The 24,760-nt window shown below is 47.6% G+C and overlaps 2 protein-coding genes across 8 annotated transcripts; both read right to left on the reverse strand.

The window, feature by feature from the left end:
- Positions 1–1,447: 1,447 nt before the first annotated feature.
- On the reverse strand, positions 1,448–15,445 carry LOC122390605 (heterogeneous nuclear ribonucleoprotein A1, A2/B1 homolog). Of its 5 annotated transcripts, none has more exons than XM_043383746.1 (8): positions 15,287–15,445; positions 5,315–5,454; positions 4,834–5,053; positions 4,609–4,720; positions 3,871–4,386; positions 3,314–3,475; positions 2,888–2,942; positions 1,448–1,619 (listed from the first exon to the last, which is right to left on the reverse strand). In XM_043383746.1, exons 1-7 carry the CDS (start codon positions 15,290–15,292, stop codon positions 2,917–2,919), a joined length of 1,182 nt encoding a protein of 393 aa, XP_043239681.1. In that variant the 5' UTR covers positions 15,293–15,445; the 3' UTR covers positions 1,448–1,619; positions 2,888–2,916. The 5 variants fall into 5 exon arrangements, with proteins under 5 accessions (XP_043239681.1, XP_043239678.1, XP_043239680.1 ...); XM_043383743.1 differs by having other exon boundaries at positions 3,314–3,478; XM_043383744.1 differs by lacking the exon at positions 1,448–1,619 and adding an exon at positions 2,193–2,618 and having other exon boundaries at positions 3,314–3,478.
- Positions 15,446–18,526: 3,081 nt separating this feature from the next.
- Positions 18,527–24,739, reverse strand: LOC122390606 (malectin-like). Of its 3 annotated transcripts, none has more exons than XM_043383747.1 (5): positions 24,664–24,739; positions 23,518–23,909; positions 22,366–22,548; positions 20,105–20,162; positions 18,527–19,573 (listed from the first exon to the last, which is right to left on the reverse strand). In XM_043383747.1, exons 2-5 carry the CDS (start codon positions 23,872–23,874, stop codon positions 19,344–19,346), a joined length of 828 nt encoding a protein of 275 aa, XP_043239682.1. In that variant the 5' UTR covers positions 23,875–23,909; positions 24,664–24,739; the 3' UTR covers positions 18,527–19,343. The 3 variants fall into 3 exon arrangements, with proteins under 3 accessions (XP_043239682.1, XP_043239684.1, XP_043239683.1); XM_043383749.1 differs by lacking the exon at positions 24,664–24,739 and adding an exon at positions 24,030–24,054; XM_043383748.1 differs by lacking the exon at positions 24,664–24,739 and adding an exon at positions 23,998–24,014.
- Positions 24,740–24,760: the final 21 nt, after the last annotated feature.

Raw genomic sequence — 24,760 nt, forward strand, 5'->3', positions numbered from 1 at the left:
ATGGGTCGGTGGTGCCCCTGGTAGGCCTGTGGTGCCCCCGGGCCCCAAGGGGGCATGACCCATGTGACCCCACCTTGGATCCGCCACTGGTTGGCACCCATGCAAATTCCAGAAGCATCCAAAAACATTTTTATTACGAGCGAGCGTGAAACGTGAGAAGTGAAAAGTCAGCAAAAGGTGTGTGTGTGTGTGGGGGGGGGGGGGGGGGGGCAGTTAACATTGCTGGCCCCCATTCGAAAGTGGGGGACCATTGCCCCCTGCCCCCCTGTTCCTACGCCTATGCCAGTAACCGATCAACTAATGCAAGGCCGCCTAACATAAATTGTTAGTTTACGCCGTTTACGCATTCTGCTGCGCCAGTATTGTCTCTCTTTGCAGCGCGCGCTGCCCCTAAGCTGCCACTTATTGCTTTTGACAAAGTTACCTTTCATTGGGTGGAGGAAAATTGCACTCAATAACGATGAAGCACAAATGGAAATCTTCATGGAAGGGCAGGCCGCAGAACCGTCAAGTTTGTTCTTCGAGGTGATACCTACAAATACATTAAAAAGTTCGGCAAAAAGTGGGGGAGGGGGGCAGTTAACATTACTGAAAAGTGGGGGGGGGGGGCCACCGGCCCCCCCGTGCCCCCCTGTTCCTACACCTATGTTAATAATACAGGTACAGGTCTCGCGGGTTTTAGCGGTAGGTTTTGCACCTAGAAAATTTAGTGTACTTACTACTTCAGGCTATACTTCGTCGACTTAAGCTTTTAAGTGTTGAAGATGCGATCGACTTGTTGGGTCACAATCCGGCCACAATCGTGTAAAATGGCTTCATCGTAGATCGATTGGTTTCTGAGATATAACCGGAGATGTAAAAGTGCAAAACCTACCGCTTAATCTCGCGAGAGCCGTGCGTAGATAGTGTGTATAATAGATTACGCTAAATATCAAAGTGCCGGTCAGGCTCAGGCTCATAGTGGGCTATGAGCTTATGCGTGGGCAGCTTCTGCTCGGTGTTCTGAGTGTCCGCAGCGCCACCTGCGAGGCTGCCGTTCTCCGCGCACGGCATCTGCGCCCCATCCGAAAGCCGGCTCACTGCTCATGCATCTGAACCAGACAAGTGTTATAATACGCAACACATTACGATAGTGCTTCCCTCTAACGCAATAAGGGCTGAACCCATGCACATCGACTCGCCAGCGCAGTACGACCCTCCCAGATATTCAACAGCTTAGTGGCAGTGTTCGTCTCAGCGCTGGTGGGCGAATGGATGCATTACTCCGCCCCCAGCGACCAGTTCTAGTTCACCATCAGTTCAATGAAAAGCCGGGATTTGGCAGGCGAGACCAGCGAGGCAGCGTGTTGTTTTTCCTACATATTATTGCTTGACAGGGGTGCTCGGTACTCGGCATCTCGTGCGGGCAAGCCCTTCCCTGAATCATGAACATTCAACAAACTCCAGATAAAACTTCATAATTTATTTAAAACAGCCTACTGTCTTTGTAAATATCACAGGTAGCGTTACAAATAAATAAACTCTCACAGGCAGTTGTACGGATTTATCACAGATTGTTGCAGACCATCGTCTCGGAGTCTCTGGCCGGTTCCGCCAGAGTTCGATGACGTCGAGCAGACCTGTAATGAGACAACTGTCAGTAATCGAATTACCAATGCAGCAATCACGAACACATCACCGGTTAGGCTATTCAATGCAAACTGTTCAATGCTAAACCTGCAACTCTGGCTATATATTAATGGAAACGTGCCCAACTAGGGAAGCGTCATGTCGCATACACTGATAGTGAAAAAAGACGGGGCCTAAATGCAAAACAAATCAGTCAGACTGCGGTATTTCTAACTGCACATTGAAAAGTAAGGAATAAACGAAAAATATCATTAAGACGACGGTTAAATAAGTAAGTGCCAATCACGAAACATAGAAAATCATCCACCTACCCAGCCTACCGACCCATGTTTAGTCGATATTCCTCATATTCCAGCTAGTAGGTGCCTGCCTGCCTCCTGATAGAAGCTGCCTGCCTGCACTCCGCTACGTAGCTGCCTGCCTGCCTGACGCCGTGCTTGGTTCTACAGCGGCTGCCTTCTTGTACAGAGCCATCCACCGCCCTATCCGCGGACCGGCCACTTGACTGGCGGGCCCGCGCCGGCTACACTCACAGCACGGGAACACATACGAAACCAGCTAGCGACAGCGACGTCTAGGTTTATTGACCATTTGTACAAAATGAATGCAGTGCGGGACGGGGACGGCGTCCCGGCCCGGGGGCGGGGACGCCGTCCGTTTGCCGTCCCGGGGGTCGCGTGGGGCGGCCCATCCCTGGCACAGGGCCGCGGGCGGACGGCCGGCGCCGGTTACATGAGCTCGCGCCGACGGCGGCGACTGAACAGAGCGGGCTGGTCGGGTGCGCGGGAGGAGCGGGAGGGGGAGGGGGAATGTGTGCCGTGGCCCTCGTTGGCGTTCGTCAGGCGCCGTTGCCCGCTCTCACTGTGAGGCCTGCCTGCCTGCCTGCTTGACACGCTACTTCAGTGCGGACCGGGAGCGCAGACTCCGCCTCCCCTATGTAGCAGCCCTACCTAGCCAGACGCCAGTCACCCTGAATAAAACTAAATCGCCTAAAACAGACAGGGCGCAGGCGTCACACAACATAACCATCCGGAAACAGGTCTGACGAGTCGAAACAGGTACAACTCACTATTCCCTAGGGTTAATCGTGAAATGTAGCATAAACCGATGAAACTGACACAAATTTCAATGCGATGAAATGTTCACACATATCTTCACACAAATGCCAAAATTACACAATGCGGATAATCCCCAGCATATACATATGTGCTTCAGACTATGAGAGACGTAGAGGCTGTAACGATAAGTTTGAACTTACACGGAACAGCCAGGTGGACGGCGGGAGACTTAGTATTTGTTGTAGCCTCCACCACCTGCAACGAGGACAAACAGTGACGTCAGTGGACACATCAAGCGACAAATGACGCTGCTAATGTTCCTGCACACATCTGCCCTCGGGTATATCTCATAACCGAAATTCGAATCGCATTCGAAATTTAACATTTCAAAATAATAAAGTACGAGGCAAATTAAAACAACCGTGACGGGAGAGTCAAGTGCCACGCAACAAAACATGACATAGCAACCACTCCATAAATTGCAATATTCATATAGGAAAGTACAAAATTGTAATAATAAGATAGGATAGTACAGAATGACTATGGAAGCTACAGATTATTAAAGGAATGTCCATGTCCGCGAGACATTGATCAGCAGATTGTCGGCAGAGAGTGGCCGTGCGTACCTCCGCCGCGCTGCGCGTAGGGCGCCGCCCGGTTGGTCTGGGCCTGGCTGTAGCCGCGCGCCGGTCCGCCGCCGTACGACTGGTTACCGTAGCTGCCCATGGCCGACGTGTCGGGCGCAGCGGTGGCGCCGCTCTGGCTGCCGCCCCAGCTGCCCTGGGCGCCTGCTGACACAGCGGAGCAGAGGGGACACAGTCAGCACCCGGCCACCGACGGCCGCTCGCCGGGCAGTGGGCCGGTCAAAGCGGCTTCCAACTCTCACCTTGGCGCCGCATTTCAGCGAGCTAGTAAAACTCTAGCCTTTTAGCCATGCAAATATCATTCATCAGCACTAAGAAGCACAATGTTAGTCGAGCTGGACACAGAATGCTGTAAACTATGCAACTTAGAGCCACAACAATGACAAAGAGTGCAATGTTTCCCCCTTTTTTACTGTTAGTCGGGCTCACATTATACATATGTACCTACTTCACAAATAGCAGCGTAATTTATCAGCGTCCATCCGGATATTACCATGTCACCACCTCGACCAGACCATCAGGCTTAAAGCGCGACTCACCGCTGTTGTATCCGTATCCACCGCCTCCGGCCGCCGCCTGCTGGCCGTAGCCGTTGCCGTTCTGGCCGTAGCCGCCGCTCTGTTGTCCGTAGCCGCCGCTCTGCTGTCCGTAGCCCCCCTGCTGTCCGTATCCGCCGCTCTGCTGTCCGTAGCCACCGGCCTGCTGGCCGTAGCCACCTCCCTGTCCGTATCCGCCCTGCTGGCCGTAGCCGCCGCCATAGCCGCCCTGCTGTCCGCCCCACTGGCCGCCCGAGCTGTCCCACGGCTGCTGGCCGTAGCCACCACCGCCGCCGCCGCCCCAGCGTCCGCCGGAGCCGCCGCCGCGGCCGCCCTCGCCCCAGGGGCCGGCGCGGCCGCCGCCGCCGTCACGGCCCCCGCGGAAGCCGCCGCGCCCTCCGCGGCCGCCGCCCCGTCCTCCGAACCCGCCGCCGCCAGCGCCGGCCTCGGCCATCTCCGCCTTACTCAGCGCCTTCTTGACGTCCACAAACTTGCCATTCACTTCGTGATTCTTCTTCACTGCAAAGTGATGGTATTTTGTCACGACATGACTACCAAGCTGTACAGATCATTTTGAATCAAGCTTAGTTCTGTTCATGACAAACAACGTAGCACTTTGAATGACATGTTTCAAATGTAGTATGTTCAATGGTGAATAGGAGCACTGCTGAAAGCGGTCTCCTTCATACAAAAAATTAATTCGCAGGGCATGAACTCCTTCATCCCAAGTTGTCTACTTACGGACGATTTTGTCGACAGAGTCGTAGTCGACGAACTCGATGAACGCAAATCCACGCATTTTACCGGTCTCCTTGTCGAAAGGCATGTTGACTGAGGCGATATCGCCATACTCCTGTAAATGAACACGACAAAATTAATTAGTTAGAGCACAACAAACAGAACAAATGTGTCGTCTTACTACAAATAACAAGTCGGATCGGCTCTGCCATCCAACATGGCACCCACCCCAAAGTAGGCGCGGAGGTCGTCCTCGGTGATGTCGTCCTTGATGCCACCGATGAAGATCTTCTTGACGGTGACGTTGTTGACGGACTTGCCGACGTCCTCGCGGGGCACGGCGCGCTTGGCCTCCACCTCGCGGCCGTCGATCACGTGCGGACGGTTGTCCATCGCCTGGTCCACCATGGTCGAGTCGGCGAACGTCACGAACCCGAAGCCTCGGGACCTGACAGCACACATTGTGTGAGCAATTGTTTCAACAGATATCTACTGGATCGAGAATTACAATGCTCCATCAAATTAACAACAGGGTTTTTCACACTATATAATTATAGTAGGAATTTTATTATGCATTTATTTGGCAACAATCCAACAGGTATATATTTCTCCATTTATCTAAATGTGTGTGAAATCTAGGTGTGGAAAATAAAATATCCCAATACTAATGGCACTCAACCCAAGAAATTGTAACAAGTGGGCATCTTACCTTTTAGTCCTGGGGTCCTTCATGACGATGACATCCACAATCTCGCCCCACTGTTCATAGAAGGACTTGAGGCTGTCATCTGTGGTGCGGTAGTCGAGGCCACCGATGAACAGCTTCCTCTGCTGTTCAGCATCTTTGCCCTAAAAATAAAAATAACACATTTTATGACACAAAAATAATGCAAAAAGGACTTGAACCAATGGCAATAGGCACTTAAGAACTAGGAATGCCACAAACCTTTTCTTAGAAAAAAACATTTTGAACAGAGTTTGGGGGTCGTATTTCGCCACCCGGCACGGCTCGTCAGAGATTCAGTTCATCCACAAAAGAAACGAAATATACCATTCGAAAGCTGACGGTGAGCCGATTCCAAAATTGTAATCTTTATCAAAATATTTCGATGGCCTTATTAAAAATATATTATCATGAAAACGTGATAATTTTTTATTCAACAGGCTGCCTCGGACATTATTGAAATCACAGACAACTTTTTCGCATTCCAGTCATGAAAGCTACACGCAAAAAAAAAAAAAACAATATGCAGCGAACAAATATTCTCAAATATATACCGGGTGGCCCAGAAAAAACGTTCCCAACTTTAAATCAACATTTCTCAGAAAGTGATAAAGACACAACATTGAAACTTCCCAACAGTCAATGCAGCATATATTTTCAGTAAATTGTATTATTTTTATGTTATTCGGGCAATTACTTTTTAAATAGTTTGTGTTTCTAGCATGCCATGTAAAAATTACTTTTTTGCTCAGATGTTTACTTAAAAAAATGTGAGTGAACGGGCCACTTCCATCTCGGTACCACGGCCTGCAGCCATGACTGCTACTGGCAACTAGCCTCACTGATGGTTCAGGCCTTAGGGTGGCACATTCCCTCTAGCTTTTTTCCTTATTCGGTCGATTTACTGTTTGATCTTCTTGAAGGGAGGGCAATCAGCAGTAACCCATGCACCGCGCCACTCCTGCTCGAAACAGGGCTCAGTGTTGAAACGAATGACATTCATTATTCATTAACACCATTTTGGCTCAGTATTTGAATATTCGGCACATAAGTGGGACAAAAATATTTAGAATAACAACACACGTGCTGGTTTCATTCACGTGTTCCATTTTATTTTTTCCCTAACATGGTAGGTCTAACCCAAACATCACTACCGTCCAACATCGGCAAAAAAAGCAAAAGCGTCTTACTTAATTCAACATAAGATTGCTGGCTTGAAAATGATGATAGAGTGTTATAATTTGGCATACCAATGCGCAAAGAAGTGACACAAACTTGATGAGAATTTTGGCTCGATATTTGCACTCAAATTTGAGATATAGGCCTTCAAAGTTCGGAACGTTTTTTTTTGGGCCACCCGGTATATTATATAGGTATGCGTTTCCGACACCCGACAATAAGGCGCAATCACACAACTCGGTCTCACGATGGACCAGTCAGCCACACAGAAGCGTTAAATGGCCCTTATCAACTCGCAGACCGGCGCTCTCGGCCTGTCTGACTTAAGTCAAACCGGCCAGGGAAGCGACGTTCGGTTGTCGTTCCACTAAACCGGAGCCACATTTGTTTGCCTAACGGTTCAAGTCGGCACTAGAGTTACCTATTCAGGATACCTGGGAAGAACATTCGTTGTACTGTCATCTTCACATCATGCATGACTATGCATTTGTTTACGAGTATGTCTACTTAGCTCAATTCAGCTAGGCATTAAGGAAAGTTGGCCAGCTGCACTATCAGAGGTTGTACCGACCTCAGCTAGGCTGGAGTGGGGGGTACCGGGTAGCGCCCGGCGGGGCGGGGTAACCTTTGACCGGTCGCACGGCCAAACAGCTTTACTATAGTTCGTTTTTTTAAAGTTCGACCCTCACTGTTAGCATTTTTTTAACCCTCGCCGGCCGAGGGGGGCGGCCGGTGCCGCCCCCCCCCCCCCATAGGGTTTTTTTCCGCGATAGCTCCGAACACGCTGGCGATAGAGCTGAAACCTGGCATACCTGACCTTTGATTCAAGCCGAATCTTTTGGCAACAACCGCATTTTCGGGTCAGGTCACTGACCTTTGACGTCATAAGTGAACCTCTGCACGGTCTTCAGATGTCGCAACTTCGCAACGCCCTCACTGCCAGAGGAGCTTTTTCACAGGGAAATGAAACTTGCCGGATCTAGTATCCATTACGTGTCTCACAACTTGTATATCTCGGATTTTCCTAAAGGTCATATGAGGTCAGGTCATTTTCGTGACCTCACCATTATAAGTCAATGGGGAAAAATAAAAATAAACGATCTCCAACTATCTCAAGCACAAAGAATCGTGATTTAATGCACTCCTTGCAAGGTAAGATGCGTCACTTTTGCAATGTTGACCTTACGTGACGTCATCAAGGTCATATAAGTTTTTCGTCAATAACTCCCGATCAAATTGAGCTAGCGAGTCGGGAAAGCCACCAATGGACTCGGGAAGACCTGCCGAATCGAATGATATGCGACATGACCTCTTTCGACCAACTTCGTGACCTGGGGGCGCTGACCTGACCGTGACACTCAGAGGGTCAGCTTCACTGACAACCACGGTGGATTAAAAAAGTCCCGCCCGCTACCCAACAGCATCGGAGTTTTTCAGGGTTCAGCCCTAGGCCCCCTCCTCTACTGCGTCTTCGCCAACGACCTTAGTCAGTTTGCCGAAGGCGCAGTAGTAGTACAATATGCAGACGACACACAAATTCTAGTAAGCGGCAAGAAATCTCAATTTCAATCGCTCGTCACTCGTATGGAGGACACATTGGCCTCTCTTGACCGTTGGTTCCGGGTTAACGGCTTAAAAGTAAACGCCGCTAACACTCAGCTGATGCTGTTGGGCAGACCCCCAAATCTTCGCACATTGCCTGAACTTAAAGTAAAATACCGCGTTCACGAGCTGTCCCCAGTTTCCTCAGCAAAAAATCTTGGCATCATATTTGATCGCCACCTGACCTGGGGTGATCATATTAAAACGCTCACAAAACGCTGTTTTGGAGTTTTGGGTGGTCTCTTGCATCTCCGGGGGCACCTACCGCCCACTGTGATCTCCGTGCTGGTCAGCGCACTGGTCATATCCCAGATTCGATACTGCATCGCAGTGTATGGTGCTGGCACCAGACACAATCGCTGGCACCAGACAGAATCTCCCTCGGATACAAAAAAAATCTTTAACTACGCAGCAAAAGTCATTTTCGGCCGCAAAAAGTACGATCATGTTTCTGATTTGATGTGCCAGTTGCGCTGGCTCAGCGCGGAGAACCTCGTCACCTACCACTCATGCCTGCTGCACAAAGTGCAGTGTCACGCCGAGCCGGAGGTGCTGGCGGTTAGTCTGGCCACCGTGGCGGAGGCGCGCGGCCGGGACGCTGCTGTCAGCGGGACGCGCGGCAGGACACACTCCTGTACGTGCCGCGATATCGCACGGAGATGGGGAAACGCCGGTGCACCTGCCGAGCGCCGGCTGCCCTTAACTCACTGCCACCGGATTTGTCCCGACTGCCCCCTGGGGCGTTCGGAAAACGCTTACGCAGGCATTTGCTCGAGGAGCAGAGCAGTAGCAACTAGTCATCATGAGTGTTTTTCTTTCATGTGTGTTCCCCTTTCATCTTTTATTGCATTTTATCATCACCTGTTTTACTGACGACGGGCAGTAATAGCCACATGTTCCAGTGGAATGTCCTGAATAAATTGTTCATTGTCTATTGTCTATTGACCCGAGGTCAACACCCTAAGTTGACCTGACCCAAACAAAAAGTATATCATTCGACGCGCCTGAGCGAGGCGAACACGATGCTGCCAAAAACGCGGCTCTGCGGCCGTTTTTGCGAAGTTATTCACCAAAAGCTGACCCGTACCTTGGGGCAATTGACCTATATATATATATATATATATATATATAATATATATATATATAATATATATAGTTTTAACTAGCACCTAATCCTTTATTTAAATTTCAAAATTATGCCTAAATGACTTGATGGAGCAAATCCATTTTGCAAAATCGGCTTAGATCGTACCAACATAGCCAGTGAAACCCGCTAACTTTCCTTGCGCGGGCATTGAGCGCAGCTGGATGCAGCAAAACATACATGAGGAAATGTAACTTAAAGCGTGCTGTAAATCTAGTAGAACAATGAACGTTTTTCACAGGTATCCTGAATAACTTGAAAAGCGATGTGGATCGTTCAACTAACAAATATGACGCCCGTTTAGTAGAACGGGAGCCGAACGTCCCTTCCATGCCCGGTCAGACAGGCCGAAAGCGCCGTGTCTGCGAGTCGATACGCTTCTATGTGTCGGACTTAAGGCCACCGTGAGACTGAGCTGTGTGATTGTGCCTTGTTGGCGGCTGTGAGAGACTCATATTAATACTTAAGAATTTGTTTTGATACTTATTGTTCTTTAGTCGTTCAGCCCTTATTGAAACACGAAAAAACATGTCTATGATTTCAAGAATGTCCGGGACAACCCGTCGAACGAAAAATTATCACGTTTTTACAAACACGCAATTTGTGAAAAAAGCTATTAGATTTTGATAATAAATTACATTTTTGGAACCAGCTTACTGTCAGCTTTCGAATGGTACCTATATTCCATTTCTTTCGTGGATGAATTGACTTTCCGACGAACCGCACTGGGTAAACATTGATGGAACAAGATGGCCCCCACCAGACAAAATTGATCCTAAATCTGACTGGCTTTTTATCATTCTGAAGATAAAAATCATTTGTCTATTGCTTGAACTGTCCTAAATGATTGCCATTAATTGTCAGCTATTTTTGACACTTTTGTGATACTTGCCTTTTTTAAATCAAGCTTATAAATCAAGCTATGTAGGTACTCACTTTACCTTTTTTTAGCTTAACTATTGTAAGGCCCTGCGCCCCGCTCGGGGTCCCGGATTTTCACACCCTGCTGGGGGGGAAGGGGGGGGGGGTTGAACACCCCGTCCCTCTAACTTGGCTCCTCGACCCCACAGGGATATGGAGAAGGTGGCATTCGAAAGCATGTAAAAACAATGACTAACTTACTTTGCTCCTTTTTGGTCAGGTCAAAGGTCAGGTCACCAGACTAGGTCATTGAAGGCTAAATTTCACTTTTGATTTTTGATTTTTCACTTCAAATTTCATTTCACTTTTTTCATTTTTGGGTCGAATGTCGACAATTTACAACAAACCAACACATAATTCAGAAACTAAAAGAACTTCAGCACCCCGGATAAGCGAACTTGCTAGCTCTATTCATGCTCTTCCTAAGTATTTCTCTCAGATTTGTGCCTGCAGTTTTGTCCACAGGGGACAAGAACTGCTGACAGCCTTGCACGAGCCTACTTGTACCAGCATCATGTTCCTCTTGTCAAAACGCGTCAAATGAAATACCTATAACTTGACATTTAAATTCTAACTTATTTGTGACCTAGGATGACCTCAGGGGCATCAACAGAGGTCACGGGTGCCATTTTCATGTTCAATGTTTCATAGTTACTTGAAATTCATAGTTTGGGTGTTAACCCGCGCCCCAGTGGCGGTCTCAGCCAACTTCGCCCTAGTGGGGGGGGGGGGGGGGGGGCATATGTTACCACCACTGAACTCTATAATGTGGAATGCGCATCGGCCGCCAGATGGTGTCCAACGGTGCCGCCATGTTGCGCAGACCAGGAAGCGGCCGCCGCCTGTGTTGGGGAATAGGGAATTCGGGACCTCGATTTACGTTTGCGGTCGCTGCATCCGTTACGTTCAAGCTATGTGGACACGGAACCCGGCATCTTACGCAGAATCGAGTGGAGAACAAGATGAAATCCTAAAATATCCTCAGATACAAGGAACTAATACGTTAAACCCTTATAAGTCAATGGGGAAATATGAAAAATGCTATTTTGGCGCCGAGAATGATCTGAAGCTATCTTAAGCATATAGAATCATTATTTCATGCACTCCTTGCAAGGTTCTATGCTTCATATTTGCATTGTTGCCCTTGCGTGACGTCATTTGTGACGTCACAAGGGTCACAATTTTTTCTTCAATAACTACCGATCAAATTGAGCTAGCGAGCCGGGAAAGCCACCAATGGACTCAGGAAGACCTGCCGAATCGAATGATATGCAACATGACCTCTTTCGACCAACTTTGTGACCTGGGGGTGCTAACCTGACCTTGACCTGAGGTCAACACCCTAAGTTGACCTGACCCGAACAAAAAGTATATCACTCGATGCGCCTGAGCTAGCTGAACACGATGATGCCAAAATCGCGGCTCTACGGCCATTTTTGGCGAAGTTATTTACCAAAAACCGAACCCGTGCCTTAGATCACTTGACCTGACCTCAGAGGTCACCGGTTGACCTGAGACCTTTAAAGCGGGTTCCTACCAGTCACTCTGCGTTATACTTTGCCGCATACGACCACTTTACCGCTTAATTCTAGTTAAATTAGCGGCGCATTTGCGAGGTGGGTTCAATCAACCCCCTCGGCCGGGGCAAATGGAGGTCCGGCGAGTAAATTTGAGGAATTCTGAAGTACGATCGTGTTCCCCACTCAATTCTGCGTAAGATGCCGGGCTCCGTATCTGCGTAACTTGATCGTAACGGATGCGGCGGCCGCAAACGTAAATCGAGGTCCCGAATTCCCTATTCCTCAACACAGGCGGCAGCCGGTTCCTGGTCTGCGCAATATGGCCGCCACCGTTAGACACTACGGCCAATAGGGTTGAAGCGGCAGTGCTCCCCTGTGGTTACCACCCACCTCTAACTCAAAAACTAAGAGGCCTCTAGCCCGGGCTAGAAAGACGCGATAAAAAGCAGTCGATAGCTCTCAATGCGTACGTTTGAAAGTATTTCGATCATTTTTCACCTTAGAGCAATATTGGGGTCACCAGAGGTCATCAAAGGTCAAAATTTTCCAATTGTCATTATATTTTTCAGAAAACATGCCGCTATCTCAGGAACTATGGTAGCTAGAAAAACGCATTGAAAAGCAATCGATAGCTTTTGAACTCTTCTTTTGATAAGGTCTTTATCAAAATTGACCTCAGGTCAACGGTTTAGCCTCCAGAGGGCAAAAACTCCAAAAATAGCTGTTTTTACGAAAAGTGTTTTTCACCAATAACTTTCGACTCCAAAGAGCCACGACATTTCTATTACCAGAATCGTGTTCCCCTCGCCGAGACGCGTCGAATGAACTATAATTTGACCTTGAAAGGTCAACTTGAAAATTTGACCTCAGGTCAAGGTCATGACCTGACCGGAAAAGGTCATGTTGCATATCAATCGATGCGTCTCAACAAGACAAACACAATGAGACCATCCCCAGCGTTCTATCTCTTTCCAATCGCGAGTTATTGGCAAAAAACTGTTTATAGCCTCAAATGACCTCGGATGACCTTTGTAGAGGCTATCAGCAAAAATGACACCTTGGTCATCACGAGTGGTCCAAATCACTGTGATTCTGAAATATTTGGACTGTTCCTATGCGTACACACGGATCTAGAGGCATTTTCATTTTTCTCCATTGACTTGTAATAGAAAGGTCACGCCACTGACCTGTCCTTAGGTCACGGATATAAAAAATCCGAGATATACAAATTGTAGGCGCCCATAACCAGTGCTGGAAATGAGGCCGCTTTCTGGTCCCGGCGTTTTATTCTCCCGTTGGGTTACCCCCATCTAGCGCTCAGCCTTTCGGGACCCACTCAGGGTCGCGGTTGTTTTCGCCGCTCGCCCCAGTCGAGATGCAAAGTTAATAGTCAAACGAAGCTTATTTATTTAGGGCCAGCCAAACCAGCCTAGTCTAGAGTTACTGTTAAATGTATGCATGTTCATGAAAGAAAAAGGTTTTGTAGAATCGATTAATTTCGGAGTCGTATATTCAGATGCCCTAAATAAACTTCGTGTGACTATCAACTTTGCATCTCGAATGGGCCGAGCGGTGAAAAACAGCCGCGACCCTGAGTGGGTTCCGAAAGGCTAAGCGCTAGATGGGGGTAACCCACCCGGAGAATAAAACGCCGGGACCAGAAAGCGGCCTCATTTCCAGCACTGCCCATAACAGCATGCAATCCACCAAGCTTAAAACCTTTCTGACAAACACTGCAGGCTGGACAGGATTGCAAACTTTTTTTTAGGCTTGGTCAGTTAACTTGACCTGGTGACCTGACCTGACATGACCTGGGGTCAAAAATTTCACACATTGTCCAAAATTGATGTACCAAAAGCTACCCCAAGCGGCGACAGGGTGGTAACATATGCCCCCCCCCCCCCCACTGGGGCGAAGGTTAAGAATGATGTTCATCCAAAAGAGGCACCTTTCGATTTTCTCCCATTGACCTACAATATTGACCTGACCTTAGGTCACCATTGTCAAAATTCTGAGATGTACATTTTGTACATGCCGCTGCTCTTATCATTCTCTGAAATTTCCAAAGAGATCAGTCACTCGGTGCAGTTATGACAATTGGGGAAACTACGAGGTGAATATAAAAATTGATTGGTCAATAAATGGACTTTTGATGACCATATATGGGCATAAATGCAGCCCCCGCTACTAAGGGTGAAAAACGGTATAACAAGCCGGTACTTACTTGCGGTATCGCGTCCACTTATTGGAGAGAAAAGGCTTCCATTTTTTACTAGGAATTAGCGTGATTTGATTAAATTCGGCGAATTGACTCGAAAATGGCGATAGGAAAGCGGCTTTTCTGTAGGTTCTGGGCGTCAAAATCAGCTGGCCATTCAATAAATGGATTGGTTTTATGAAAGAAAATTGTTAAAGATTTAATTTAATTACAATAAACAAAGATATTTAATTTAAAAATAATAACTTAACCACAATTAGAAAAACCATAAACAAAATAATAAAAATAATGACATTTTTAAACCACGGTACTGCTTACATTTTTTGGCGCGTCTGTTTCAATCCGCCATACTTGTCAATCACGGTTTGACCTTGCGTTGTAACTCTGTGATTTAGAGCCGCCAGTTAATTATGCACCGAGTGAGTGTCGGCCTTGCATGGTTAAAAAACATTCTAATGCCTTATTTTTTTCATTTGAATGCCAGGATTCATTGAAAAAATGAAGTCTGATTTTATGACCATATATGGTCATCGCTCCGCCCACTCCAGCCGCTGATTGGCTGATCCAATTTTTGTTTGGCTCCTCGTAGTTTCCCCAACTGATGACAGACATTGAAAGTTGTGGAGCATTCTGAAAATGAAATGTCAAGGGATGCTTTTCAGTTTTCAGTGTGTTCCTTCAATGCCATAAAATTCCTACAAAGTTTGGCATTCTTATAGCAGGCATCTCACATGCTGCCACCCATTTATGAATAGTCTCTAGACTATTCATTTCTTGAGATATTTACACAAATTTCTCTTTAGGCTGTAGGTTTGTAGGTTTAGGTTGTAGGTAAGGCTAGGTCAGGTTAGGTTATGTTTTTGTTTTGTAGAACACAACAGATCTTAATAGCGAAATTTGAGGAAATATCTCAAAAACTGGAGAGTCTAGCGACTTTTCACGAACAGTGACAGCATGTCAGACGCCAGCTATAATAATACCCAAAGTTTCCCCAGTAGCTTTGATGCCTACATGACTGTGTATCACTTTTACCAGAAGATATTCACCAAATTTAGGAGAATTGTTCTACATGAACTTTTCAATATCAATGGGAGTCTTTAAAAGTGAGGCGAGTGGGCACTTGAGCACCCTCAAAACCCGTTTCGCCATCCCTGAATTCACAAAGCAACCCACATCACTTAAAAATTCAAAATTTCACTGCTACAAATATTCGTTGAGTGACATTTACTGAAAATAAATGCGCTTAGCACGAATAACACGCAACTGGTCCCGACAAAGAGCTGGAATCCAAATGGAATCTTAAAGGGGGAAATAAAAGTCAATATTAAGAGACCTTAAGGCCAAAAGACCATAAAAAGTACATATATACTTACAGGCATGTTGCTAGATGTAGTTCTTCGCGTTAGACAGCAAATTACAGCAAAAACGCAGATAAAATGAAGGACGCCGAGAACCCCACCGGCGTCGGCGAAGGCAGCGCAGAAAATGGCCGATTGATTAGAGGCGGATGTAGACTTCAAAGAGAGGGGAGCATAGAAATATTAGACATAAATCACGCTATTGCAAAGTAAATGTGTGATGAAAAATATAAAATGAATAAATGAAACTAGTCCAAGTAAACAATGCTTGTCTTACTGCTTTTGTGAATAAAGTTATTTTCACAGCTCTATTTAAAGACCCGACAGTTTCCCCGAAGCTGGAACACAGCACAGTCCAAGCCCTGTATACCGCACAGTCGGTCCAGCATTACTGCCGGGCGTCGGCTATCGTGCTCGACTCTCCACACTTATCTGGACGAGCAATTATATGCTCAAGTATCAATGGGGCTATTTTCTGAAAATGATGTACAACCGCCCTCCCCATAATCTCCCTTCACGCTCCCTTTCCGGGCTGGACCGTTTGGGAGGCGGGCGGACTGTCCGAACGGGGGAATCCGGTTCCATCGGGACGGTCTCGCCTCCGCGGCTGTCTGTGCCCCCCACAGCTCAATGTCTACGCCCTATTCTATCATCCAGTAGCCCTGCAACGGTCTTTTCAGGCTGAAATAGCTTGCTTCCAACAAAAAAGAAAGACATGAACATCACTTCACGAAGGCAAAACTCTGTTAAAGGAAATAGTTCACTTTTAACATGGGGTTTTGAGCTGGAATAGCAGTTTCGTAGCTTGAGCTGAGACTAGCACAAATCAGGAGCTTTTACGGCTCAACGATCACCCTAGACGAAGATATTCCATTTCTCGTTCCGAAAAGAGTGCCTTGTAGAGGAATTGTAATAACACGAAAGGTGGGTTCCTACCATACTACGTTGTTGCTCAACGAGGCTCATGTCTAGGACACGCCTGCAACTCTAATAACAGTGTGTGCCGCACTGTCTGCCACCCAGTGCAGTGCACAACAATCGATCGGTTCTGGTTCCAGTGGGATGCTGCGCCTTTTGAACCACTCGGTGGGTAGCGGTCCCATCGGGCTGGTGTCAGTTCTCAGGCTCTTTAACAGCTAATTCCGATTAAGCCAAATATAAACGGTGAACCGTGCGAGATTTAGCGTCTCCGTCAAATGCATGCATACTCCCGGCTCTTCGTAGTAAAAGATGTACAAGATTTAGAAGACGTTATTATTCAAAATAACACAGGGCCAAAACATTAAAACAGACTGCAATAGTTAAAGAACAGACGCGCAACTAAAATTTGGACAAGAATTACCCAATGTGGGGGAATGCAACCCCCAAGCCAAAGAACAGGAGCAGTCACCTACCTCGGACGCTGCCAGCCACGAAGCGCCCCGATAGACGGCGAGCGCTACGTTTTAAGCGGTCCGAGGCGAAAGCATGTGACGTGGCCGGCCCGGGGTAGCGGCCGGCCCCGTCCCATGACGGCGGCTGCACCTGAGTCCTACCCAGGCGTCGCTGACATTACAGAATGCGTGCCTTGCACAGGAATGCAGCCACGTCATCGTCAGCCAATCAGCGTGCTGCTTACAGCCGATGCAGTATGCGTGGGTTTGAGCTACGCAATATGATTGGTCAATGCGTAATAAGCTTCCGCGTCAAACATTATTTTACATAGAATATAGTTCGTCCTATATTAAAATATAGAAAATAATTGTTTTTACAAAAAGGTTTTATTTTATTTCATGATTATTTTGAGCATAAAAAATCATAAATCAATAGCAAAATACTGATTTCAGGAAAGTGGACTGTTTCCTTTAACCCGCGCCCCAGTGGCGGTCTCGGCCAACTTCGCCATAGTGGGGGGGGGGGGGGGGGCATATGTTACCACCCACCTCTAACTCAAAAACTAAGAGGGCTAGAAAGACGCGGTAAAAAGCAGTCGATAGCTCTCAATGCGTACGTTTGAAAGTATTTCAGTCATTTTTCATCTTAGAGCAATATTGGGGTCACCAGAGGTCATCAAAGGTCAAAATTTGCCAATTGTCATTATATTTTTCAGAAAACATGCCGTTATCTCAAGAACTATGGTAGCTAGAAAAACGCATGGAAAACAAATCGATAGCTTTTGAACTCTTCTTTTGATAAGGTCATTATCAAAATTGACCTCAGGTCAACGGTTTAGCCTCCAGAGGGCAAAAACTCCAAAAATAGCTGTTTTTACGAAAAATGTTTTTCGACAATAACTTTCGACTACAAAAAGCCACGACATTTCTATTGCCAGAATCGTGTTCCTCTCGCCGAGACGCGTCAAATGAACTATAATTTGACCTTGAAAGGTCAACTTGAAAATTTGACCTTAGGTCAAGGTCATGACCTGACCGGAAAAGGTCATGTTGCATATCAGTCGATGCGTCTCAACAAGACAAACACAATGAGACCATCCCCAGCGTTCTATCTCTTTCCAATCGTGAGTTATTCGCAAAAATCTGTTTGTAGCCTCAAATGACCTCGGATGACCTTTCTAGAGGCTATCAGCAAAAATGACACCTTGGTCATCACGGGTGGTCCAAATCACTGTGATTCGGAAATATTTGGACTGTTCCTATGCGTACACACGGATCTAGAGGCATTTTCATTTTTCTCCATTGACTTGTAATGGAAAGGTCATGCCACTGACCTGACCTTAGGTCACGGATATAAAAAATCCGAGATATATAAATTGTAGGCGCCCACAACAGCATGCAATCTACCAAGTTTGAAACCTTTCTGACAAACACTGCAGGCTGGACATGATTGCAAACTTTTTTAAAGGCTTGGTCAGTTTACTTGACCTGGTGACCTGACCTGACATGACCTGGGGTCAAAAATTTCACACATTGTCCAAAATTGATGTACCAAAAGCTACCCCAAGCGGCGCGGCGCTACGCGCCGCGGTTTTTTATTTACACGCAAAAAACGCGACAGGCTGGTAACATATGCCCCCCCCCACTGGGGCGAAGGTTAAGAGACTAGCCAGAAATGAATAATGGTCCAGACTTAGACGGCTACTGGGTTGAAATCACGGCTACTGGGTTGAAATCACAAAAAAAACGGGGCAGCAGAATAATAGCGAGGTAGAATGTGGCGTCAGGTAATAGATATAAGAATTCGCTAAGTCATGGGCGACGGAAGAGGTATTAGCAACCATTCTGAAGCTCGGGTGGCCAATGGTCATCAACTCATCAGTCATTAGGTCATAGCTCATTGACAGAACCGTGTATCTGGAGGGACAATTAAGTGCGGGAACAAACAAACAAAATATGATCACAATCAAATCACACGAGATCAAGCCGTAACGTTGCCAAACGCTGACCCCGGTACCAACCTTTTGAGCTTGACCTAAAGCTGCACCCGCCTTTCGCCAACACCCTGCAGTGCCACCCCAGCCACCCCATACCGCACACTCATACCAACAACTAAATGAATATGACAAATCATGGGTAGAGTTGCCAAACTCCCGAAAGCATCGCCCGCCAACGGAAGCATCGGCGTCAAGAAAGCGGGCAGTGTTCTCGCATGCCGGCCCATGGCGGGACGCGTCGCAATTTGTTCTATCGGGACCACACTTGGGAAGCAACACATCCCGCACCCACGGGGACTCGAACCGAGCAATAGCACACACAAGTGTAGAGAAATTCACACATGGGACGCCGCGATGGCAGCGACAGACACACTGCCGCCGGCAGACACAGCGCTGCCAGACGGTCCATCCGAGGGCGACGTCCGCACGACAGCACGCGCCAGAACGGCAACATCACAACTCGATTCAGCACTGGAGAGGAGCCGGCGGGTTCCTCGCCACGTCAGACACGGCGGGACACCATGGCTCAGACACGGCAGCATGGCTCTCGGCTGGCAACCTGTCAGCGCGGACGGGTAAAGCGCACTGGCAGTCGGCCGGGCGTCCACCGGGTGCAAAATACAGCGGCTCTGCCGGCACACAGCCAGCACCCGGTGACCGGGTACGTAGCACGGACGGGCGTCGGGCTTCCCCGGGCGGCGCTCACAGTTTGCATAGGCACAGCAGCACCGGGATGAAGGCGCCGATGGCGACGAACAGCGGCAGCATGGTGGACGTCTCGTCGCTCGAGTAGGGGTCGGGCGTGCGCGGCCCGCTGGGTCGGCTGGACGCCTTGGAAGGGCGCGGCGGCGCCGGGTCCTCGGCGGCGGCGGCCTCCTCTTCGGGAGGCTGCGCCGACGCCAGGTCCGGCAGCGGCGGCAGCAGCGGCACGTCTGGGGGGCGGCGGACACGGACAGGTCACACATGGAGCTGGATACACGCACAGCGGCGAATCAGCCAATAGGCCAGATCAAGACAAGTGACCAGACAAGCCACCATTTAGGATGTTTGGCATCTTTGTTGTGTACTGCCTGCTCGATATCTCGATAGGTTTCTGCCAAACGTCAAGCATAGCCAGAAGCAGTGTAAACTCTAATAAAAAGCACTTCAAAAGGACCAAAAAATCATAGCTTGCGTCCTCGATTCCAAATTCAGTTGATTGTAATCTAGCATGACCGAAATGGTCAAAAGAAGAAGCATACCACTACTAAAAGTGCAAACTAGTAAAAAAGAAAGGCTTCTAGCTATGCAATACATGGCTAGCCTAACCGAAAACGTCCCTAAGTGCCGAGCGATAGCACCGGATAGCACAATGCTATACAGGAGTTAGCTGTAAACAACAAACACGTATGAAAACACGCATAGTTAAATTTCAAGCATGCCAGAATGGGCCATATTCATCAAACTGACAAAAAAAAACTAACCTTCCAAATTTCCTTTCAGAAGAAGAATGGCATTCACCTTCGGATTGTCTCGATATCCCTGAAAAAAAGAGACTGGAGTCAGACAATCTTTCTGCCATATCAGCAACGTTCCACTCCAAAGAAAGCCAAAAAAGGTATGTACTTATTTAAAAACTTGTCTAGGCAACTTGACAGGTCGAGAAATTGAAAAACACATGATAAAATTTTACGGTGTTCTTTCTACGCGAGACAGGGCTGAGGCGCAACAGGAAACATCTGATCTCGCTGTAATTGCGTACCAAGTAGTTAGGGCTATAAAAACGAGCCAAACTCTGGGCAACAAAGGCCATATCGTTTGACAGCCGGCAGCTCCGCCGTAGGGTGTATGTGCAGCGCCACTGTGACGCCCTGATTAACACATGAAAAGGTCGTTCGTACCGGCATGTGCTCCGTCTGTCAAACTGACGCCAAATGTACGATAAAAAGCACCGCCGTTTCCTCGATGCGGGCTGCAAAGGCGTACAGCTGCGTGGAATGTACACCTGCTGTTCCAGTCACAACTTCACGGCCACCGAGTGATATGTGAGTGAGACAGGTGCTTTCTCCACTATATACAAGACAACATGATCTGAAGTTGGGAGACCCGTCACGATCCACACAGCGGATCCCGCTGATCAAAAGCCGGGGTGCTGGCACCAAACCCCAGATCAGTCATTGTTGGAAAGCTACCTACCTCTTGAAAACAAACAAACAAGTGCGCTTCAACTAAATGAAGTCAGCATCATACATGTCACATTGTGGGAACAAGTAAAAGTTCTGTAATAATCTTGGTGGACGTAGTGAGAAGCCTAGCTAGTGATGTAGATTGTGCGTGCTTGAAGGTTACCTACTGCCTCTTTTTCACACAATTCAAAGGAGGGGGCGAAAACATGGATAATATTTGAAGAAAAAAAATGGACAGCATTTGCGGCTCCCCTTTTTCACAACTGCTAGGTCTGCCAATGGTATTTGAGTTGTTGACCGTAGATAGGAAACCAGACGCTAGTCAATATTCCTTTGATATAGCTGTTTACATATTGTAAAGGGTGTGCTAACATGGATCATCGTTGCAGTGGACTTTGAGAGGAACCTTGATTCTGAGCGAAGCGATAGGACGGCAGCGACCGTGTGCGGGCACTGTCATGTGTGGACACCTCGATAAGCTAATAAAATGGAAAGCTTCGATTCTCTCATGAGCCAGGGTTAATATTTGAAAGAGACGAGGATGGACGCAACACCATATAAACTCGTTTCGAGTTTGAGATCATTGGCTCAAAACATATAGGGAGAGCCCGGTCGGAAACGCAACTACATCATTCCACCAAGCACGAAACGGGCAACCCCGCGTGTTGGGTCACAGCGGAGGAAGCCGAAGAATCGGAAACCGGATAAGATGCGCTCACATTCGCTCACACCCTGTGTCTACAATGCACATGTAAAGCCCCAGCATGGATGAAGGAAATCTCTTATCCATGGCCCAAGCTACACTACGCTATTAGTAAAGTAATCTTGACACTACGCGTGATCCTCCACGAAATTACGCGCGTGACCATGTTTTGTCGGGTTTCACGGGAAATCAGATCAACTTCAGCCGTTAGGAAATACACGGGGTCGGCTACAATGGGCTGTACTACAGGTCACGCACATTCAGTCAAGGAAATTACGGATGTGTGCTGTTCAGTCCAGGGAATGCCGTATAGTCAAGACAGTCAGGATTGTCCGTACCGATATAAAGTTCAAGCAGCTGAACTTTTTTGCAGAATCTGCATGCTTGCATGATATGAGACAGTTGTTGATGCACTTGATGGTGCATAGTGTGAAATAAATACTTTATGAAGTAAATAGAATAACAATTAGGTAGCAAAACTGTATATTTATTGACAAAAGTGCTCGCTAGTTGTCATGCTGACGACAGCATACGATAGTTATTTCTGGAAAACTGCAGAAACTGATATCAAGGAAATCCGCAAGCACGGATCTACAGAACATGCGCGCACTTTCCTGAATGGTCACGCATAGTGTAACCTGGACTTAACAATTACAGGTTGACTTTTGGGACAGATTTAGGCATCAATAAAAAAAACTGGCACAATAGGTGCGACGAGCTCATGAAGAGTTATTTAACCATTTTGTGGATCAAAAACCACGTATTCACTTCTGCTGTCTGGATTATACGGGCAGGATGCAGGAGGCGAACGCTCGGTCAGCCGCGGCAGCCGTTTCTCAGTTAACTGCCGACATACCTTGATGAACTCGACGCGGATCTTGCCGCCCTGGATGTCTGACTCGTCGCCGCGGTAGCTGAGGCGACCGCTCTGTATGGACAGAGGCACCACCTCGTCGTGAGCGACACCGCGCCCCACGCGCTGGTATATGTCCAGATCTTGCACCACAGTGTGGTCACCATTCAGAACCACATCAAACACCTGTCAAGGCAACAGAAAAAGGAACACAATCGGCAATGTCAACACCAAAAATAGACAAAGAACATTAATGTTGATAACCCTATCAGCCCTCCAACTGCATCCTGGGTTTCCATCTTGGCCACCTGGCCACCTGGCAAAACCACATAGCATAAATATCTTTTATGCATAATTCTTTTCTTCACTCCCTTTAAAAATACTTTTAAGTGCATGCAACCTCAAGCAACAGATCAAACATCAAACAGCCTGTCCCGTTGCTCAGTTGGTAGAGCGCTGGACTCCCGGTGATGAGAGCCCGGGTTCCAGTCCTCTGGCGCTCGTTATTTGAGACTCCTGACGGGGATGGTCTGCGGTTGGTGGGAGCAGCCGCAGCCAGTTAAAGTCAGTTTACTGGGACAGGCCGTGTCCGGCTTTGAAGGGCATTTAACTTTGGCATCTAAATTCTCCCGTTACCAAGAATTGCGCGATCGGTAGGGGTCGGGGTCTACGCAACAAGCTCTGCTTAGCGTAGGCTCCGGCTCTGTCAATCCGTCTATTCAAACATTCGAACTTAATTTATAAAAAAAAACATTTTCCCTCCAAATCACAGTGCTCCTATGATTTGCCTAAGACCCAGCATGGTAGAATGTCAGCTGCATACAAAAATAAACACTTCTGAGATAGAAAGCATCAAGAATGCCTGGTGACTGATAAAACTGAACTTTTGCCAAAAAGGTCAGATATATTGCATTTATTGCCTTCAAGATTAACTACTTAACACACTAGCTCCACAGTGGCATTTACACTGCACCTTAGGTATGGTGGGGGAGGGGAGCCCCGGAGGGGCAGGGGTGGAGCCCTGAGCGCTTGCCTGATTGAGCTAGCACTTTGTGCAGATAAAATTGTATAAGTTAAGCTACAAATAAAAGTATGTAACCTGCCCTTTGCTCTAAGGACCTCTAAATCAACTATGCTATGATCAGTCTTGCTCACCTTCATGTTTGGAGCATCAAAGTAGACCTCGCTGAACTTCAAAATTAGGACGTAGTCCCCGTCTTCCACAACAGGAATATCATACCCAAATGTGCTATGATGGTACCTTTCAGTTTGATACAGAGGCTTGTCCAGCAAGGGTGCTCTTTGGATATCAAGCTGTTTTCCGTAATCTGACGCAGTTCCTATCTTGCCCATCAGTGGGTCCCTCTTGTATGTAAATCCATTTGAATCTGTATGTGCTTCTCCTCCACAATTAACTGCATACATAACCTTAAGACTAGGTCCTCCATGAGAGATGGCCGGAAGAAGAAGCAGTAGATATAAAACGCCGACCTCAATCAAGCAATAACTCATGGCTGCAATCCAAAGCTGTCCGAGCAATAAAACACCTGAAGAATAGACACGTACAACTTAATCAAGCCAAAAAACACCAAGTGAAGTATTTCTGAGGCTCCCGCAATTTCATCACAAATCCACCATCGCAAATCCACAACAAAATCGTAGCGTACCGCCTATCCACCGAGGCAGGGGCAGGCCCATGTCGTCCCCTATCTCCGCGTGTGTCCACTAACACGAATGACGTCACGCATGTGGGCGGAGCTATGGGCGGAGCCTAACGCACGCGGCAGTCCAAGCCGCCATATTTGAATTTATATTTTAATAGAATCTTGCCGATATTTTGGGTGAAGTCAATTTATATGGATAGCTTGGTGACAGTTTAGCTATACGAATAATAATGTATTATGGATGTGCGTATATTCAGCTTGGAATTAAAATTAAAGTTCCGCACCGCATAGATTCGAACTCGGGACCTTTGGAATACTGCGCGGGCACGCTAACCACTACACTACCGCTACCGCGCGGCGGCCGGCGGCAGGGAGGCTGCGGAGACATGAGGGGACATTTTACGCTTTTGTGAAAAAAGCAAAAGATTTAGCGAAAAACACGTAATAGATAACTTGCAGAAAATTGTCTGCTCTTTCAGATAAGATACTTAGGTTTGATATATCTTGTGCAGACTTCATTCTACAGTGCTTCGAAAATCGCTCATTTACATGGGGATTGAACGGGGCTTCGAGACTTGACTCCAAATGACGTCACGAGCTGACGTCACGAAAAGGTAGAATCGCCGGACGACCCTACCTGGTATATAGGGCCTTGCACCGAGGTACACCGGCTTCGAGTCCCAGCGAGTCCCTCCCCCGCGCGATGCATTGATTTGCCACTCGCGTTGGCTTGG

This window comes from Amphibalanus amphitrite, unplaced genomic scaffold (assembly GCF_019059575.1).
Source record: "Amphibalanus amphitrite isolate SeventyFive unplaced genomic scaffold, NRLGWU_Aamphi_draft 000402F_arrow, whole genome shotgun sequence".
NCBI lineage: Eukaryota > Metazoa > Arthropoda > Thecostraca > Balanomorpha > Balanidae > Amphibalanus > Amphibalanus amphitrite.

Coding starts and splice junctions, on each gene's coding strand:
- LOC122390605 (XM_043383743.1), bottom strand. Junction 4,721..4,833: donor ACCTCCGCGCCTACTTTGGG/GTGGGTGCCATG, acceptor GTTCATTTACAG/GAGTATGGCGATATCGCCTC. Junction 2,943..3,313: donor CTACGCGCAGCGCGGCGGAG/GTACGCACGGCC, acceptor TCCTCGTTGCAG/GTGGTGGAGGCTACAACAAA.
- LOC122390606 (XM_043383747.1), bottom strand. CDS start 23,874: ATGAGTTATTGCTTGATTGAGGTCGGCGTTTTATATCTACTGCTTCTT. Junction 20,163..22,365: donor TCCGCGTCGAGTTCATCAAG/GTATGTCGGCAG, acceptor TCTTTTTTTCAG/GGATATCGAGACAATCCGAA. Junction 19,574..20,104: donor TCTGAAAGGAAATTTGGAAG/GTTAGTTTTTTT, acceptor GCCGCCCCCCAG/ACGTGCCGCTGCTGCCGCCG.